At 42.8% G+C, this 19071-nt stretch overlaps 1 protein-coding gene across 9 annotated transcripts in view; it reads right to left on the reverse strand.

Annotated features, from left to right (window-relative positions):
* LOC139570003 (protein shisa-6-like) overlaps nt 1-19071 on the reverse strand; it is a 197957-nt gene that overhangs the window by 20718 nt on the left and 158168 nt on the right. For 4 of the 9 annotated variants that reach the window (XM_071391435.1, XM_071391431.1, XM_071391430.1 and 1 more), the window contains exon 5: nt 8030-8068. The exons of the other annotated variants lie outside the window; for them this stretch is intronic. In XM_071391435.1, the coding sequence (XP_071247536.1) occupies nt 8030-8068 (39 nt within the window). The remainder of the gene's footprint in view (nt 1-8029; nt 8069-19071) is intronic. 9 annotated transcript variants of the gene reach the window in all.

Below are 19071 nucleotides of genomic sequence, written 5' to 3' on the forward strand. Positions count from 1 at the left end.
GGATAGGTTAACCTGACGTAGCTGGATAGGGGTTAAGTTAACCTGACGTAGCTGGATAGGGGATAGGTTAACCTGACGTAGCTGGATAGGGGTTAAGTTAACCTGACGTAGCTGGATAGGGGATAGGTTAACCTGATGTAGCTGGATAGGGGTTAAGTTAACCTGGGGTACCCATAGAGGGGGGGGGGTGCAGAGGATAGCTGGATAGGGGTTAAGTTAACCTGACGTAGCTGGATAGGTGTTAAGTTAACCTGACATAGCTGGATAGGTGTTAGGTTAACCTGACGTAGCTGGATAGGGGATAGGTTAACCTGACGTAGCTGGATAGGGGTTAAGTTAACCTGACGTAGCTGGATAGGGGATAGGTTAACCTGACGTAGCTGGATAGGGGTTAAGTTAACCTGACGTAGCTGGATAGGGGATAGGTTAACCTGACGTAGCTGGATAGGGGTTAAGTTAACCTGACGTAGCTGGATAGGGGATAGGTTAACCTGATGTAGCTGGATAGGGGTTAAGTTAAACTGACGTAGCTGGATAGGGGTTAAGTTAACCTAGCGTAGCTGGATAGGGGATAGGTTAACCTGACGTAGCTGGATAGGGGTTAAGTTAACCAGACGTAGCTGGATAGGGGATAGGTTAACCTGATGTAGCTGGATAGGGGTTAAGTTAACCTGACGTAGCTGGATAGGGGATAGGTTAACCTGATGTAGCTGGATAGGGGTTAAGTTAACCTAGTGTAGCTGGAGTAAAATAAACACCTAAAACTAGGCACCCTATATACTGGTCTTGACGAGAGGAAAAATATCTGTCGGGGGAGGTTCTCTTCTGCACTGTTCAACCAATCCAGTAAAAGTGGAGGAGGAGTTAAGATGGAGCGTTGCTTTGATGACGTCCAAAAGCTGAAGTCATGTCGTAGGCTCTCTTTCCATTCCCCCTGATAACCACAACATCTGGTTGTTGGGGACTCGGCAGAGGCTATGTCAATTTAAAGACGCCTCCCTCTTAGCTGTATCAGTTAATGGTTCTGCCAGCTAAATCTGATAAGGAGAGAAGGAGATAAGTATTGGAACTGAACATGCAATTACACTGTAGATTGATTATTCCTGATTGACACTAACACAGCTTGAAAGGTTTACCAGGTCTACAATCTAAATAGCTAAAGGTTTACCAGGTCTACAATCTAAATAGCTAAAGGTTTACCAGGTCTACAATCTAAATAGCTAAAGGTTTACCAGATCTACAATCTAAATAGCTAAAGGTTTACCAGGTCTACAATCTAAATAGCTAAAGGTTTACCAGGTCTACAATCTAAATAGCTAAAGGTTTACCAGATCTACAATCTAAATAGCTAAAGGTTTACCAGGTCTCCAATCTAAATAGCTAAAGGTTTACCAGATCTACAATCTAAATAGCTAAAGGTTCACCAGATCTACAATCTAAATAGCTAAAGGTTCACCAGATCTACAATCTAAATAGCTAAAGGTTTACCAGGTCTACAATCTAAATAGCTAAAGGTTCACCAGATCTACAATCTAAATAGCTAAAGGTTCACCAGATCTACAATCTAAATAGCTAAAGGTTTACCAGATCTACAATCTAAATAGCTAAAGGTTTACCAGATCTACAATCTAAATAGCTAAAGGTTTACCAGATCTACAATCTAAATAGCTAAAGGTTTACCAGATCTACAATCTAAATAGCTAAAGGTTTACCAGATCTACAATCTAAATAGCTAAAGGTTTACCAGATCTACAATCTAAATAGCTAAAGGTTCACCAGATCTACAATCTAAATAGCTAAAGGTTCACCAAATCTACAATCTAAATAGCTAAAGGTTTACCAGATCTACAATCTAAATAGCTAAAGGTTTACCAGATCTACAATCTAAATAGCTAAAGGTTCACCAGATCTACAATCTAAATAGCTAAAGGTTTACCAGATCTACAATCTAAATAGCTAAAGGTTTACCAGATCTACAATCTAAATAGCTAAAGGTTTACCAGGTCTACAATCTAAATAGCTAAAGGTTTACCAGATCTACAATCTAAATAGCTAAAGGTTTACCAGATCTACAATCTAAATAGCTAAAGGTTTACCAGGTCTCCAATCTAAATAGCTAAAGGTTTACCAGATCTACAATCTAAATAGCTAAAGGTTTACCAGGTCTACAATCTAAATAGCTAAAGGTTCACCAGATCTACAATCTAAATAGCTAAAGGTTTACCAGATCTACAATCTAAATAGCTAAAGGTTTACCAGATCTACAATCTAAATAGCTAAAGGTTTACCAGATCTACAATCTAAATAGCTAAAGGTTTACCAGATCTACAATCTAAATAGCTAAAGGTTTACCAGATCTACAATCTAAATAGCTAAAGGTTTACCAGATCTACAATCTAAATAGCTAAAGGTTTACCAGATCTACAATCTAAATAGCTAAAGGTTCACCAGGTCTACAATCTAAATAGCTAAAGGTTTACCAGGTCTACAATCTAAATAGCTAAAGGTTTACCAGGTCTACAATTTAAAAAGCTAAAGGTTTACCAGGTCTACAATCTAAATAGCTAAAGGTTTACCAGATCTACAATCTAAATAGCTAAAGGTTCACCAGATCTACAATCTAAATAGCTAAAGGTTCACCAGGTCTACAATCTAAATAGCTAAAGGTTCACCAGATCTACAATCTAAATAGCTAAAGGTTTACCAGATCTACAATCTAAATAGCTAAAGGTTTACCAGATCTACAATCTAAATAGCTAAAGGTTTACCAGGTCTACAATCTAAATAGCTAAAGGTTTACCAGATCTACAATCTAAATAGCTAAAGGTTTACCAGATCTACAATCTAAATAGCTAAAGGTTCACCAGAGTCTACAATCTAAATAGCTAAAGGTTCACCAGGTCTACAATCTAAATAGCTAAAGGTTTACCAGATCTACAATCTAAATAGCTAAAGGTTCACCAGATCTACAATCTAAATAGCTAAAGGTTTACCAGATCTACAATCTAAATAGCTAAAGGTTCACCAGATCTACAATCTAAATAGCTAAAGGTTCACCAGGTCTACAATCTAAATAGCTAAAGGTTCACCAGATCTACAATCTAAATAGCTAAAGGTTTACCAGGTCTACAATCTAAATAGCTAAAGGTTTACCAGATCTACAATCTAAATAGCTAAAGGTTTACAGGTCTCAATCAAATAGCTAAAGGTTTACAGATCTGCAATCTAAATAGCTAAAGGTTTACCAGATCTACAATCTAAATAGCTAAAGGTTTACCAGATCTACAATCTAAATAGCTAAAGGTTTACCAGATCTACAATCTAAATAGCTAAAGGTTTACCAGATCTACAATCTAAATAGCTAAAGGCCAGATCTACAATCTAAATAGCTAAAGGCTCACCAGGTCTACAATCTAAATAGCTAAAGGTTTACCAGATCTACAATCTAAATAGCTAAAGGTTCACCAGATCTACAATCTAATAGCTAAAGGTTCACCAGGTCTACAATCTAAATAGCTAAAGGTTTACCAGATCTACAATCTAAATAGCTAAAGGTTCACCAGATCTACAATCTAAATAGCTAAAGGTTCACCAGATCTACAATCTAAATAGCTAAAGGTTCTACCAGGATCTACAATCTAAATAGCTAAAGGTTTACCAGATCTACAATCTAAATAGCTAAAGGTTTACCAGATCTACAATCTAAACATCTTGGTTCACCAGGTCTACAATCTAAACATCTTGAATGGTTTACCAGGTCTCCAATCTAAATAGCTAAAATTAGTATTTTGTTCGTCTGTATCTTGATGACTCAGCTGTTTTTCTGTTAAATGCCACTCATGTTTTAGGCATTCCAAACAAAAGAAGATGATAAACCCAGCTTTATGCCGGTTTATGTGGTTGCGAGAGGTATCTGACATAATCTCTTTTCTTGTAAGCACAGATTGCATCATATTAATCTGCAGTATTTCCACACCTGATCCATCCTGGGATACAGAGCCTCTGTGAGCCTGCATACTAACATCCAGATGGCCTAACAATGACTCACTATCCTGACGTTTCTATGGCAGGACTTATCCTATCACACAGAACCATGTATTGATGATAGAACGATTGGTAACGCCAGTGTCGATGACAAGTGGTAAATTGACTTTAACACTAATGCTAAATATAGTTAGTGCATAAACACCTTGTAATGCATAAACCACCATTAAATATCTTCTCAACCTGAGCACATTGTTAAAGCTCGTGACTTAAAAATCCTTCTAAACTTCCTGTGAATAATGTTAATATTAATGACATTCCATGAGAACACTCCATCCGTTAGCAATCAGGGCAGGAGGGAGGAGGTGTGGGGGCTGTTGAGGGGCTGGGGGGGTACCCATAGAGGGGGGGGGGGGTGCAGGAGGTGTGGGGGCTGTTGAGGGGCTGGGGGGGTACCCATAGAGGGGGGGGGGGTGCAGGAGGTGTGGGGGCTGTTGAGGGGCTGGGGGGGTACCCATAGAGGGGGGGGGGGTGCAGGAGGTGTGGGGGCTGTTGAGGGGCTGGGGGGGTACCCATAGAGGGGGGGGGGTGCAGGAGGTGTGGGGGCTGTTGAGGGGCTGGGGGGGTACCCATAGGGGGGGGGGGGGGGGTGCAGGAGGTGTGGGGGCTGTTGAGGGGCTGGGGGGGTACCCATAGAGGGGGGGGGGGTGCAGGAGGTGTGGGGGCTGTTGAGGGGCTGGGGGGGTACCCATAGGGGGGGGGGGGTGCAGGAGGTGTGGGGGCTGTTGAGGGGCTGGGGGGGTACCCATAGGGGGGGGGGGCAGGAGGTGTGGGGGCTGTTGAGGGGCTGGGGGGGTACCCATAGGGGGGGGGGGGGGGGGGTGCAGGAGGTGTGGGGGCTGTTGAGGGGCTGGGGGGGTACCCATAGGGGGGGGGGGGGGTGCAGGAGGTGTGGGGGCTGTTGAGGGGCTGGGGGGGTACCCATAGGGGGGAGGGGGGGTGCAGGAGGTGTGGGGGCTGTTGAGGGGCTGGGGGGGTACCCATAGGGGGGGGGGGGGTGCAGGAGGTGTGGGGGCTGTTGAGGGGCTGGGGGGGTACCCATAGGGGGGAGGGGGGGGTGCAGGAGGTGTGGGGGCTGTTGAGGGGCTGGGGGGGTACCCATAGGGGGAGGGGGGGTGCAGGAGGTGTGGGGGTTGTTGAGGGCCATGCAGGGCAAGAGGCAGGATGTGTGGGGGCTGTTGATGGCCTTGGAGGGAGGCAAGGGATATCAGACAAGGGGTCTCTCTATCCCATTGGCTCTGTTGACATCTGAATACTGCCAACACCTATCCCCTTTCGTTCTCCCTGCACCTGTCCACTCATCCCTAAATTTTTCTCCTTGTCGCACCACAGGCCTGACAGACACTGTGGACTTGGCATTTAACAACTGACAAAGAGTGTTACCATTTAATCGCTAAATGTTAACTGTTATAAAAGCCCAGCTTCACTCAGTACGGCAGCAGAGGAAACTTTACTTTACCCCTGGATGGAACATCCAGTGTCTGCCTTCTGCTCATCCCAACAGCTTATATCTGACCCAATTGTGGCACTAGTGATAATGGTTAGGAAGTTATATCTAATGCTAACCCAGATGAACTGGCAGAAGACTATGCCAGCTGATGGGATATTTAAGTCAGTGGGGTAAACAGACGTTGTTTATAAAAGCTAGTTAAATTCAGTACATTAAATAAAAAGGTACAGAATGCCTGTGCTATTGTAGAATGGCAGCAACATTAGCCAGTAAGATGTGTCAGTTCCAGAATGTCGGTGAGCATTCCGTCCTCATCGTCTCATCACTCTCAATAACCCAAATGCATTTATTAAGGCTGAGTGTTCACTTGACTTGCCTCTATCAATGCCAATCTATGGTGATGGGCTGTGTGGGGGAGGCGAAGGGCACGAGGGGGAGGGGCATGAAGCTGGGGTGAGGTGCACTTCATAAATTGCTCATTTAGCAATATGATGGATTCTGAATCATCGTCTGCCTGGGTGACCCTGTGTTGTCACGTTATAAGAGGGGTTTTATGGGAGAATCAAATCAAATGAAATGAAATGTATCACAGGCGCTGAATACAACTGGTATAGACGATACAGTGAAATGCTTGCTTACGAACTTTTCCCAACAATGCAGAGATGAAAAGTAATAGTACAAAATAAAATAGTAACTAAAACAAGAGGAATCAACTAAAATACACAATAATGGAGCTATGTTCAGGAAGTACCAGATCAATGTGCAGAGGAATGAGGAACTTGAGGTAGATATATACCTGACAGCTGTTCCTCCATGGCCAGAGTTTCTCTGACATTTACAGCGACCTCAAAGTCTCTCTAGACCTCGCAGATCATTACAATATTCACCACCATGTCCTGGACTCCACTAAATCACATGAAAAATAGTCAATATGGAAATGGAAAATACATTTTCCTGATAATTTTACAACTGTTCCATTGGAACTACTAAAGTAATCATCTCTCTCTCTGTGTAAAACAAAAAAAAAAGTTGAGGTATCAGCTCCCCCGTAGTCCCTCAGACTGTTGGACGTGAGGACAGGAGAAGAAGGGTGGTCACGTCGCTAGCAAGGATAAGCACAGATTTATCTGATGTCTTCTTTAAGTAATAAGAAATAACATCATTCAAAGCTGCCTTTATCCATACCTCTAGAGACCTCCTCTTGGTATGCTGGGGACGGAGAGAGTTCAGAAGCATAGCATATTCATAGTACAGAACAGTAGCTATGGAAACCATACAAGGAAGGTCAAATCAAATTGTATTTGTCACATACACATATTTAGCAGATGTTATTGCGGGTGTAGCGAAATGCTTGTGTTCCTAGCTCCAACAGTACAGTAATATCTAACAATTCACAACAATACACACACATCTAAAAGTAAAAGAATGGAATTAAGAAATATCTAAATATTAGATTGAGCAATGTAGGAGTGGCATTGACTAGAATACAGTAGAATAGAATACAGTGTATACATATGAGATGAGTAAAGCAGTATGTAATCATTATTTAAACATTATTAAAGTGACTAGTGTTCCATTATTAAAGTGGCCAGTGATTCCAAGTCTATGTATATAGGGCAGCTGCCTCTAAGGTGCAGACCTGGGTAGAAATAGTATTTTTATCCTTTGAAATACTTAAGCTGAGCTTGGTTTAGTGAAACCAATGGGGTAGTCTTGAAAGTGCCAACCCGTCCAGTGCGCTGGGTGAACTAAACCAAGCACACCCAATGTATTTGAGAGAAAACACTGTTTGGACCCAGGCCTGGTGGCACAGAAAAGCAGGACAGTATGGGACAGCTTGGGTTTATTAAGGCAGGGTTCCCCAAACTCGGTCCTGGGGACCCCCCAGGACCGAGGCACAACACGATGGAATAGAAAAGCACTTTACTTGTCAGGTCAACTGCAATGAACATCATCAAGAGATTTTCTCATTTCCACTTCGCTAAAATCATTCTATTGCCTACTAATCGTGCTTTTTTACACGCCAGCTCATCTTTTGAGTGGCACTTTGGGGTCAGGGGTCACTGAATGTGCCAATAAGGTAAATGTTAGTTGTACATGAGATGTTCTCTCTGGTTGATAGATCTTGTAAATCTACTGTAGGTGAATTTTAAGTAAAGAATGAGCCTTTTCCAAAGCTTCAGAAGACATTATGTTTGACATATTTCAATAAGACGAGATCAACTACGTATCTTTACAACTGACCGAATATCACCACACGACTGATCTAGATGGTCCGGCAGCAAATGTACACACACACAGATGTCACACACGACCCACCACACACAGGGACAGGAGTTGAAAGGTCAGATAGAAGTCAAGGAGAAGCACTTCACCACATAGAACACTCAAGGTAAAAGTTGCATCTCACCACAGATCTAGGATCAGATTACCTTACCCCCAATCCAACCCAAACCGAGTGTGGTATAAGATCTGACCGTTTATCAGTGGTTAAGAGCAACCACTACCTACTCCACACACAACAGGCATTCCTACCATGATGGCTCTGGGAGCGGGCGGGCCAATGCTTTACACCTAGAAGGAACCAGGCACAATGAGTAAGAGAGAGACAACATATCAAACCAAGAGAAAGAGAGTTTACAACATATCAAACCGAGAGAGAGAGAGAGATTACAACATATCAAACCGAGAGAGAGAGAGTTTACAACATATCAAACCGAGAGAGAGAGAGTTTACAACGTATCAAACCAAGAGAGAGAGAGAGTTTACAACATATCAAACCAAGAGAGAGAGTTTACAACATATCAAACCGAGAGAGAGAGAGGGTTTACAACATATCAAACCAACCGAGAGAGAGTTTACAACGCATCAAACCAAGAGAGAGAGAGAGTTTACAACATATCAAACCAAGTGAGAGAGAGAGAGTTTACAACGTATCAAATTGAGTTAGAGAGTTTACAACATATCAAACCAAGAGAGAGAGAGTTTGCAGCATATCAAACCGACAGAGTTTACAACATATCAAATCGAGGTAGAGAGTTTACAACATATCAAACCAAGAGAGAGAGAGAGTTTACAACATATCAAACCAAGAGAGAGTTTACAACATATCAAACCAAGAGAGAGAGAGAGTTTACAACATATCAAACCAAGAGAGAGTTTACAACATATCAAACCAAGAGAGAGAGAGAGAGGGTTTACAACATATCAAACCAAGAGAGAGAGTTTACAACATATCAAACCAAGAGAGAGAGAGAGAGGGTTTACAACATATCAAACCAAGCGAGAGAGAGAGTTTACAACATATCAAACCAAGAGAGAGAGAGAGAGGGTTTACAACATATCAAACCAAGCGAGAGAGAGAGTTTACAACATATCAAACCAAGAGAGAGAGAGAGAGAGAGGGTTTACAACATATCAAACCAAGCGAGAGAGAGAGAGTTTACAACATATCAAACCAAGAGAAAGAGAGAGAGAGAGAGAGGGTTTACAACATATCAAACCAAGAGAGAGAGAGAGAGAGGGTTTACAACATATCAAACCAAGAGAGAGAGAGAGAGGGTTTACAACATATCAAACCAAGAGAGAGAGAGCGAGGGTTTACAACATATCAAACCAAGAGAGAGAGAGAGAGAGGGTTTACAACATATCAAACCAAGCGAGAGAGAGAGAGAGGGTTTACAACATATCAAACCAAGAGAGAGAGAGAGAGGGTTTACAACATATCAAACCAAGAGAAAGAGAGAGAGAGTTTACAACATATCAAACCAAGAGAGAGAGAGCGAGGGTTTACAACATATCAAACCAAGAGAAAGAGAGAGAGGGTTTACAACATATCAAACCAAGAGAGAGAGAGCGAGGGTTTACAACATATCAAACCAAGAGAGAGAGAGAGAGGGTTTACAACATATCAAACCAAGAGAGAGAGAGAGAGAGGGTTTACAACATATCAAACCAAGAGAGAGAGAGAGAGGGTTTACAACATATCAAACCAAGAGAGAGAGAGCGAGGGTTTACAACATATCAAACCAAGAGAGAGAGAGAGAGAGGGTTTACAACATATCAAACCAAGCGAGAGAGAGAGAGAGGGTTTACAACATATCAAACCAAGAGAGAGAGAGAGAGGGTTTACAACATATCAAACCAAGAGAAAGAGAGAGAGAGTTTACAACATATCAAACCAAGAGAGAGAGAGAGAAAGGGTTTACAACATATCAAACCAAGAGAGAGAGAGAGAGGGTTTACAACATATCAAACCAAGAGAAAGAGAGAGAGAGTTTACAACATATCAAACCAAGAGAGAGAGAGAGAGGGTTTACAACATATCAAACCAAGAGAAAGAGAGAGAGTTTACAACATATCAAACCAAGAGAAAGAGAGAGAGAGAGAGAGAGACGAATAGATCTATTTTCTTGTTATTTTTAAACATCACATTTGGCAATGAAATAAAGACATTCAGATCACTTGATACAATCACATAAGTACAAATCAATGTGGGGAATTTGATCAGCCGTTGGTAAAGGTAATGCCACACAGTCAAATAGATCTAACAGCTGTCTGGACACTATTAGAATACAAGGGAAGTTAAGAGGAAGGAAAAGGAGGTATGGATTGAAGGTTATCTTCTGCTGAACGCAGGGCACAATAAAGGTTGGAGGAGTTATGAGGGAAGAAGAGCTGCAGTTTAAAAGGATGACAAGAAGGAACGGATATAATACTAAAGGAGTAAAACGGGGGGAGGTGAAATGGCGAGATGAAAGAGAAGAGGAGGTGTAGATATCAGCTGTGTTCCGTAATCCGGGTTACCAGAGAGGCTCTCACACATACTGTACACACACACACACACACACACACACACACACACACACACACACACACACACACACACACACACACACACACACACACACACACACACACACACACACACACACACACACACACACACACACACACACACACACACACAGCAATGCGGCACTTTGATCCATCATTATCGATTAACCATCTGCATACAACCATCCTCATAGAGCCTGCCTCCCACCTCCCACACAGCAACAGATACTGGTACAGGCCTACGTTCCCCACCTCTGAATGACTAGCAACACACACCCACGCGCACACACGCACACACGCACACACACACACACACCCGCAAGCACACACACTCACGCACATGCGCACACACACTATAAAACATTTCCTGTAAATGTACAGTAACTTACTGGCAGCATGTCAGGACAGACGCTGGAAGACGAGAAGCAAGTACAGGGAGTGAATATTTAATAAATAACCGACATGAAATAAAACAAGGACAGCGTCGGGGCAAGGGGAACAAAGACAACACTAATGCTCACGCTGGGATGAAACACTAGATCCTCAAAAGGTTCTACAGCTGCACCATCGAGAGCATCCTGACTGGTTGCATCACCGCCTGGTATGGCAACTGCTCGGCATCTGACCGTATGGCGCTACAGAGGGTAGTGCGAACGGCCCAGTACATCACTGGGGCCAAGCTTCCTGCCATCCAGGACCTATATAATAGGCGGTGTCAGAGGAAAGCCCATAAAATTGTCAGAAACTCCAGTCACCCAAGTTATAGACTGTTTTCTCTGATTTTGCAAGGCAAGCGGTACCGGATCGCCAAGTCTAGGACCAAAAGGCTCCTCAGCAGCTTCTACCCCCAAGCCATTAGACTGCTGAACAATTCATAAAAATTGCCACAGGACAATTGAACCCCCCCCCCCCACCTCTTGTACACTGCTGCTAGTCGCTGTTTGTTTGTTACCTATGCATAGTCACTTCCCCACCTACATGTAGAGATTACCTCAACTAGCCTGTACCCCTGCACTGACTCAGTACCGGTGCCCCCTGTATATAGCCTCGTTATTGTTATTCTTATTGTGTTACTTTTTATTATTACTTTTTATTTTAGCCGACTTGGTAATTATTTTAATCTTCTTGAACTGCACTGTTGGTTAAGGGCTTGTAAGTAAGCATTTCACGGTAAAGTCTACACTTGTTGTATTTGGCGCATGTGGCAAGTAAAGTTTGATTTGATTTGAAACTGAGCAATAGACAGATATAGGGGAGGCAATAAATAAGTGAGTCCTGGTGAGTCCAATGAAGCGCTGATGCGTGTAATGATGACTCAGGCGCCAGAGAGAGGGAGCGGGAGTGACACAGCAATTGGATAGTAAGTTACTGTAATTTATTTTACAGTACAGCTTCTGTAATCCATTTTACGGTAATCCATTTTATGATACCAAAACTGTTACTGTAATATAATGTACAGTATATTACTGGAATTATCCATGCAGAGACATATTACTCAGTGTTCTATGCAAGTTTACATTTTTACGTTTACATTTACATTTTGGTCATTCAACGTACGCTCATGTGCTTAGCAACTTACAGTCAAATCAAGTGTTATTGGTCACATACACGTATTTAGCAGATGTTATTGGTCACATACACGTATTTAGCAGATGTTATTGCGGGTGTAGCGAAATGCTTGTGTTCCTAGCTCCAACAGTACAGTAATATCTAACAATTCACAACAATACACACACATCTAAAAGTAAAAGAATGGAATTAAGAAATATTAGATTGAGCAATGTCAGAGTGGCTTTGACAAAAATACAGTAGAATAGAATACGGTAAATACATATGAGATGAGTAAAGCAGTATGAAAACAGTTTTAAAATGACTAGTTTTCCATTATTAAAGTCGCCAGTGATTTCAAGTCTATGTATATAGGACAGCAGCCTCTAAGGTGCGGTGATGCGTAACCGGGTGGAAGCCGGCTAGTGATGGCTATTTAACAGACTGATGTCCTTGAGATAGAAGCTGTTTTTCAGTCAGTCGGTCCCAGCTTTGATGCACATGTACTGAACTCGCCTTCTGGATGATAGCGGGGTGAACAGGCCGTGGCTCAGGTGGTTGATGTCCTTGATGATCTTTTGGCCTTCCTGTGACATCGGGTGCCGTAGGTGTCCTGGAGGGCAGGTAGTATGCACCCGGTGATGCGTTGGGCAGACCGCAGAGGCCTGCGGTTGTGGACAGCGCAGTTGCCGTACCAGGCGGTGATACAGCCTTACAGGATGCTCTCAATTGTGCATCTGTATAAGTTTGTGAGGTTTTAGGGTCAAATTTCTTCAGCCTCCTGAGGTTGAAGGGGCGCTGTTGCACCTTCTTCACCACACTGTTTGTGTGGGTAGACCATTTCAGATCGTCAGTGATGTGTATGCCGAGGAACTTTAAGCTTTACACCTTCTCCACTGCGGTCCCATCAATGTGAATAGGGGCGTCCTCCGTCTGCTGTTTCCTGAAGTCCACGATCAGCTCCTTTGTTTTGTTGATGTTGAGTGAGGTTATTTTCCTGGCACCACTCTTCCAGGGCCCTCACCTCCTTTCTGTAGGCTGTCTCGTCATTGTTGGTAATCACTACTGTTGTGTCGTCGGCAAACTTGATGACTGAGTTGGAGGCGTGCGTGGCCACGCAGTCATAGGTGAACAGGGAGTACAGGAGAGGGCTGAGCACGAACCCTTGTGGGGCCCCTGTGTTGAGGATCAGAGAAGTTGAGGTGTTGTTTACTATGTTCACCACCTGGGGCGGCCCGTCAGGAAGTCCAGTACGCAGTTGCACAGGGCGGGGTTCAGACCCAGGGCCCCGAGCTTAATGATGAGCTTGGAGGGTACTGTGGTTTTGAATGCTGATCTATAGTCAAAGAACAACATTTTTACATAGGTATTCCTCTTGTCCAGATGGGATAGGGAAGTGTGCAGGGCGATTGCATCATCTGTAGATCTATTGGGGCGGTAAGCAAATTGAAGTGGATCTATGGTGTCAGGTAAGGTAGAGGTGATATGATCCTAAACTAGCCTCTTAAAGCACTTCATGATGACAGAAGTGAGTGCAACAGGCGATAGTGATTTAGTTCAGTTACCTTTGCTTTCTTGGGTTCAGGAACAATGGTGGACATGTTGAAGCAAGTGGGGACAGCAGCCTGGGTAGGGAGAGATTGAATATGTCCGTAAACCCTCCAGCCAGCTGGTCTGCACATGCTGAGGACGCGGCTAGGGATGCCGTCTGGCCCGGCAGCCTTGCGAAGGTTAACATGCTTAAATGTCTTACTCACATTGGCCACAGAGAAGGCAAGCCCACAGTCCTTGGTAGCGGGCCACGACGGTGGCACTGTGTTATCCTCAAAGTGGGCGAAGAAGGTGTTTAGCTTGTCCGGAAGCAAAACATCGGTGTCCGCTACATTGCTGGTTTTCCCTTTGTAGCCCTTGATTGTCTGTAGACCCTGCCACATACATCTCGTATCTGAGCCGTTGAATTGAGACTCCACTATGTCTCTATACTGATGTTTTGCCTGTTTGATTGCCTTATGGAAGGAATAATTACACTGTTTTGTATTCAGCCAAATTCCCAGTTACCTAGCCATGGTTAAATGCGGTGGTTCGCGTTTTCAGTGCGAATGCTGCCATCTAGCCACAATTTCTGGTTTGGGTAGGGTTTAATAGTCAAACTGGATACAACATCTCCTATACACTTCCTGATGAACTCAGTCACCGTATCCACATTTTCGTCTATGTTATTCTCAGAGGCTTCCCAGTCCGCGTGATCAAAACAATCTTGAAGCATGGATTTCGATTGGTCAGACTAGGGTTGAATAGACCTTAGCACGGGTACTTCCTGTTTGAGTTTCTGCCTATAGGAAGGGAGGAGCAAAATGGAGTCGTGATCAGATTTGCTGAAGGGAGGGAAGGGGAGGGCCTAATAGGATTTTTGAAAAGTTGAGTAGCAGTGGTCCAATATTTTCTCAGAGCGAGTACTACAGTCAATGTGTTGGTAGAACTTCGGTCGCATTTTCCTCAAATTTGCTTTGTTTAAATCCCCTGCTACAATAAATATGGCTTCAGGATATGTGGTTTCCAGTTTGAATGAAGTCCAGTGTAGTTCTTTGAGGGCCGTCGGGGTATCGGCTTGAGGGGGAATATATACGGCTGTGACTATAACCGAAGAGAATTCTCTTTTGGGAGGTAATTCGGGTTGGCATTTGATTGTGAGGTATTCTAGGCCGGCTGAACAAAAGGACAATCACACCATGAGTAGTTAGTCATGAAACATACACCCCCGCCTTTTTTCTTCCCAGAGAGTTCTTTCTTCCTGTCTGCATGATGTACTGAGAACCCAGCTGGCTGTATGGACGGGGACAGTATTACCAGAGAGAGCCATGTTTCCATGAAACAGAGTATGTTACAATCCCTGATGTCTCTCTGGAAGGAGATCCTCACCCTGAGCTTGTCTACTTTATTATCTATAGACTGAATATTAACAAGTAAAATACACGGAAGCGGTGGATGGTTTGCACGCCTCCTGAGTTGGACTAGAAGTCCACTCGGAATACCTATTCTCTGCCGGTGGTGTTTTGGAGCAGCCTCTGGTGCGACATACTGTATAGCCACTTAGCTATATCTAGTTTGAAAAGACAGGTTGAATGGGGGGGAGCTTAGATTCACGAGCTCACCTTGACTGACAGCTCTTTGAAACGCCTACGTCAAGCAACTTTGATGCATTGATTAATTAAGTAAACTTTTAATAAAATTTGCTGACACCCTACAGTCAAAATGTGTTACCAGTAGAGTAGATATCTAGCTATATAAACCTCTACAAACACACCTTCTCCGATGTTGCTTACAAGGCAGAACTTTAAGACCCTCTATCACTCTGATCTGTGCCCTGTATATATTTCATTGTTAGGGAACCACTACCACATATCACTTCAATTGGTACAGCTCTCTCACTAAAGGGTGCAACAAGTATAGCCTCTTACAAGACACACATTAAAATAGTTTAATGAGCCAGCGATTCTTTCTTCCCTCACAAGTTTTCTCCACAATGCATCATAATTTATAGTACGCTGCGGTAAATACATAGCGAACCAGCAATACAGTTCTTTATATTTGTGTTGTATTGAAAATAAGAATCTGCCATTTCTAACAGTGAATATTTATTCATATATTACAGGATACCCACTGATATTTGGTGTTTTATATTATTTGTACTTTAGCAAAAACCTTAACAAAGACTTCTGAACTGACAGTAACAACATAGCAAAACAGATAAAAAAGGACATTATTTAGTCCAGACCTCTTGGGGTTTTGGCTATATGAACACTTGAATACAGGTAGTCTATAGCTGCACCACAACAAACCAAACATTGCAGTGTAGGCTATTTTGACTAAAGCAACAGAGATTTCACTGCCCCCCACAGCCCCCTGCCTAGCTTGTCTGCCATCAGCGAGAGCCAATATTTTCTGAGATTTTCATTTCGATTTCTGCTAAATACATCTACAAGAGCTCTAGTGTGTCTCAGGCCTTTACTGCGGCCTCCACAGCAACATCGCTATCAGTCTGATGAAATCAATGAGCTGGAGTTAGCCTGCCTAGAGGTAATTTCAAGAACAAATGTAAAACACACAGAAAAAGGAAGATTGGAGAGGTACATTCTCAGAGCTAGAAAAACATTAAAACGCTTCTCTCCCTCTTCTTCTCTCCCTCCTCTTCCCTTCCTCTTCCCTCCCTACTTTTCCCTTCTCCCTCTCCTCTTCCCTTCTCTTCCACCGCTTCTCTCTCTCTCTCAAGTGTTAAGTGTGCATAATTCCCCTTTCTGTAAGCTGTCTCGTCATTGTTGGTAATCAGGCCTACTACTGTTGGGTCGTCTGCAAACTTTATGACTGAGTTGGAGGCGTGCCACGCAGTCATAGGTGAACAGGGAGTACAGGAGAGGGCTGAGCACGTACCCTTGTGGGTCCCCTGTGTTGAGGATCAGAGAAGTGGAGGTGTTGTTTCCTACGTTCACCACCTGGGGGCGGCCCGTCAGGAAGTCCAGTATGCAGTTGCACAGGGCGGGGTTCAGACCCAGGGCCCCGAGCTTAATGATGAGCTTGGAGGGTACTATGGTTTAGAATGCTGAGCTATAGTCAAAGAACAACATTCTTACATAGGTATTCCTCTTGTCCAGATGGGATAGGGAAGTGTGCAGGGCAATTGCATCATCTGTAGATCTATTGGGACGGTAAGCAAATTGAAGTGGATCTATGGTGTCAGGTAAGGTAGAGGTGATATGATCCTAAACTAGCCTCTTAAAGCACTTCATGATGACAGAAGTGAGTGCAACAGGCGATAGTGATTTAGTTCAGTTACCTTTGCTTTCTTGGGTACAGGAACAATGGTGGACATGTTGCAGCAAGTGGGGACAGCAGCCTGGGTAGGGAGAGATTGAACTTTTCTCTCTACGCGTAATCTAGCCTTGAACTTAAGCATGAAATAAACATGCTATTCACTCGCTATTCGTTTGGGGTGAAGATCAAAGAAATGAACGTGTGTCTACAGATACACCATATTCTGCCCCTGAATTAATCCCATCATAATTCCACCACCTTTACGTGCCAGGAAAAAATGAATAAGGTTGAGCAACCTGTCGGTTGCAAGTGGAACAACTTCTACTTCATTTTTTTCCCTCGATAGAAATAACACCAATCTCCATCCACTGTCATTTATACATTGATAACAGCTATTGATAAGACCTGGGTAAATTAGTCATCTGTTTAGATGAGGGGATTGTAAATGTAAATTACAATTGTTGTAGATCTATTTTACCTTATAATCGCTGGAGACAAAAATGAAACCAGTCATATGGCAACAAACAGAAGCACATCAACATATCACCGTTTCCACAGCGACGTTTATGAAATGCCTTCTAACCTTGAAGGGATGAAATTTAAAGATGCAAACTATAGAATTCTGTAGCAATGGGCAAATGACAGTATAGGGCCGAACTTACCGAGTTGCAAGCACGGCACTACACTGGGGCTAGGGGGGAGGCTATAGCCACGTCACAAATCTGCGTAGCCCCAGTTAAAACCTCTTGCCACTATAGGGGGTGCTGTTTCAACTTGGACATTTATCGTTCCCAAATTAAACTGCCTCGTACTCAATTCTTGCTCGTACAATATGCATATTATTATTACTATTGGATAGAAAACAATCTCTAGTTTCTAAAACCGTTTGAATTATGTCTGTGGGTGAAACAGAACTCTTTCTGCAGCGAAATTCATGACAGGAACTGCGAAGGTCTGAAAACGAGGCTCTGTTCTCAGATCAGTTTAAAGCTCTGTATGTATCCTATGGGTCGACATGAACTGCACGCGCCTTTCCCTGGATGTCAGTAACCAATGAGAATTGGAATGGAGTTTCTACGTAGATCTCAGACCTTATAAAAGGCCATGGCATGGGGGGTGCGCTCTTTTCGACGTTCGTCAAGACGCAAAGGAGGACCTCAGGATGGCATGCTCAAAAGCTCTCGTTATAGGCCTAAGATATATCCGTCTGTGATTTAATTCGATGTAGGTGTTAGAAACATCATAACGAAGTTATTTTAAACTGAGTTATATCAGTTTATGCGAGTATATTGCGGTTTTCGGAATTTCCTTAGTATTGCGTTTTGAACATTTGGGCATGTCTGCGCCACATAGCTATTGTTAGCTGCTAGTTCCAAAGTTGAAGAGGACGTTTTACAACCGAGCAACGATTCTTTTGGACAAAGGACAACTTGCCCAAGATTCTGATGGAAGCTCGTCCAAAAGTAAGAGCTATTTATGATGTTATTCCGTATTTATGTGGAAAAATGTAAAAGGATTTGTCCGCCATTATTGCGGCACTGGTCTGGCTGTAACGCACACTGTATGTCTAGTAACGTTAATTTTAAAAATCTAACACAGCGGTTGCATTAATAACTAATGCATCTTTCATTTGCTGTCCAACCTGTATTTTTTAGTCAAGTTTACGATTATTTATCGATTAGATTAGGTGCCTCTCCAAGATGGCGCCGGCCAGAATGCATGAAATGCTGCTACTGATCACATTGTATAACCACGATTTGTGCTGCTAAATATGCACATTTTCGAACAAAACCTATATGCATTGTGTAATATGATGTTACAGGACTGTCATCTGATGAAGTTTATCAAGGTTCTTCCAATTATATATCTTTTGCTGGATTGTTACGATCGCTAACATTTGCTGCTGGTAAATGCGGTTGTGTTTCTGGCTATTGTGGTAAGCTAATATAATGCTATATTGTGTTTTCGCTGTAAAACACTTAAAAAATCTGACATATTGGCTGGATTCACAAGATGTTGGGCTTTGATTTGCTGTACGCTGTGTATTTTTCAGAAATGTTTTATGATGAGTAATTAGGTATTTGACGTTGGTCTCTGTAATTATTCTGCCTGCATCGACGCTATTTCAGATTGCAGCTGCAATGTAGAACTGTGATTTATACCTGAAATATGCACATTTTTCGAACAAAACATATGCTATACAATAAATATGTTATCAGACTGTCATCTGATGAAGTTGTTTCTTGGTTAGTGGCTATTTATATCTTTATTTGGTCGAATTAGTGATGGCTACTGATGGAGTAAAAAACTGGTGGAGTAAAAAAAGTGGTGTCTTTTGCTAACGTGGTTAGCTAATAGATTTACATATTGTGTCTTCCCTGTAA

Source organism: Salvelinus alpinus, chromosome 3, assembly GCF_045679555.1.
Source record: "Salvelinus alpinus chromosome 3, SLU_Salpinus.1, whole genome shotgun sequence".
In the NCBI taxonomy this organism is placed as follows: Eukaryota; Metazoa; Chordata; class Actinopteri; order Salmoniformes; family Salmonidae; genus Salvelinus; species Salvelinus alpinus.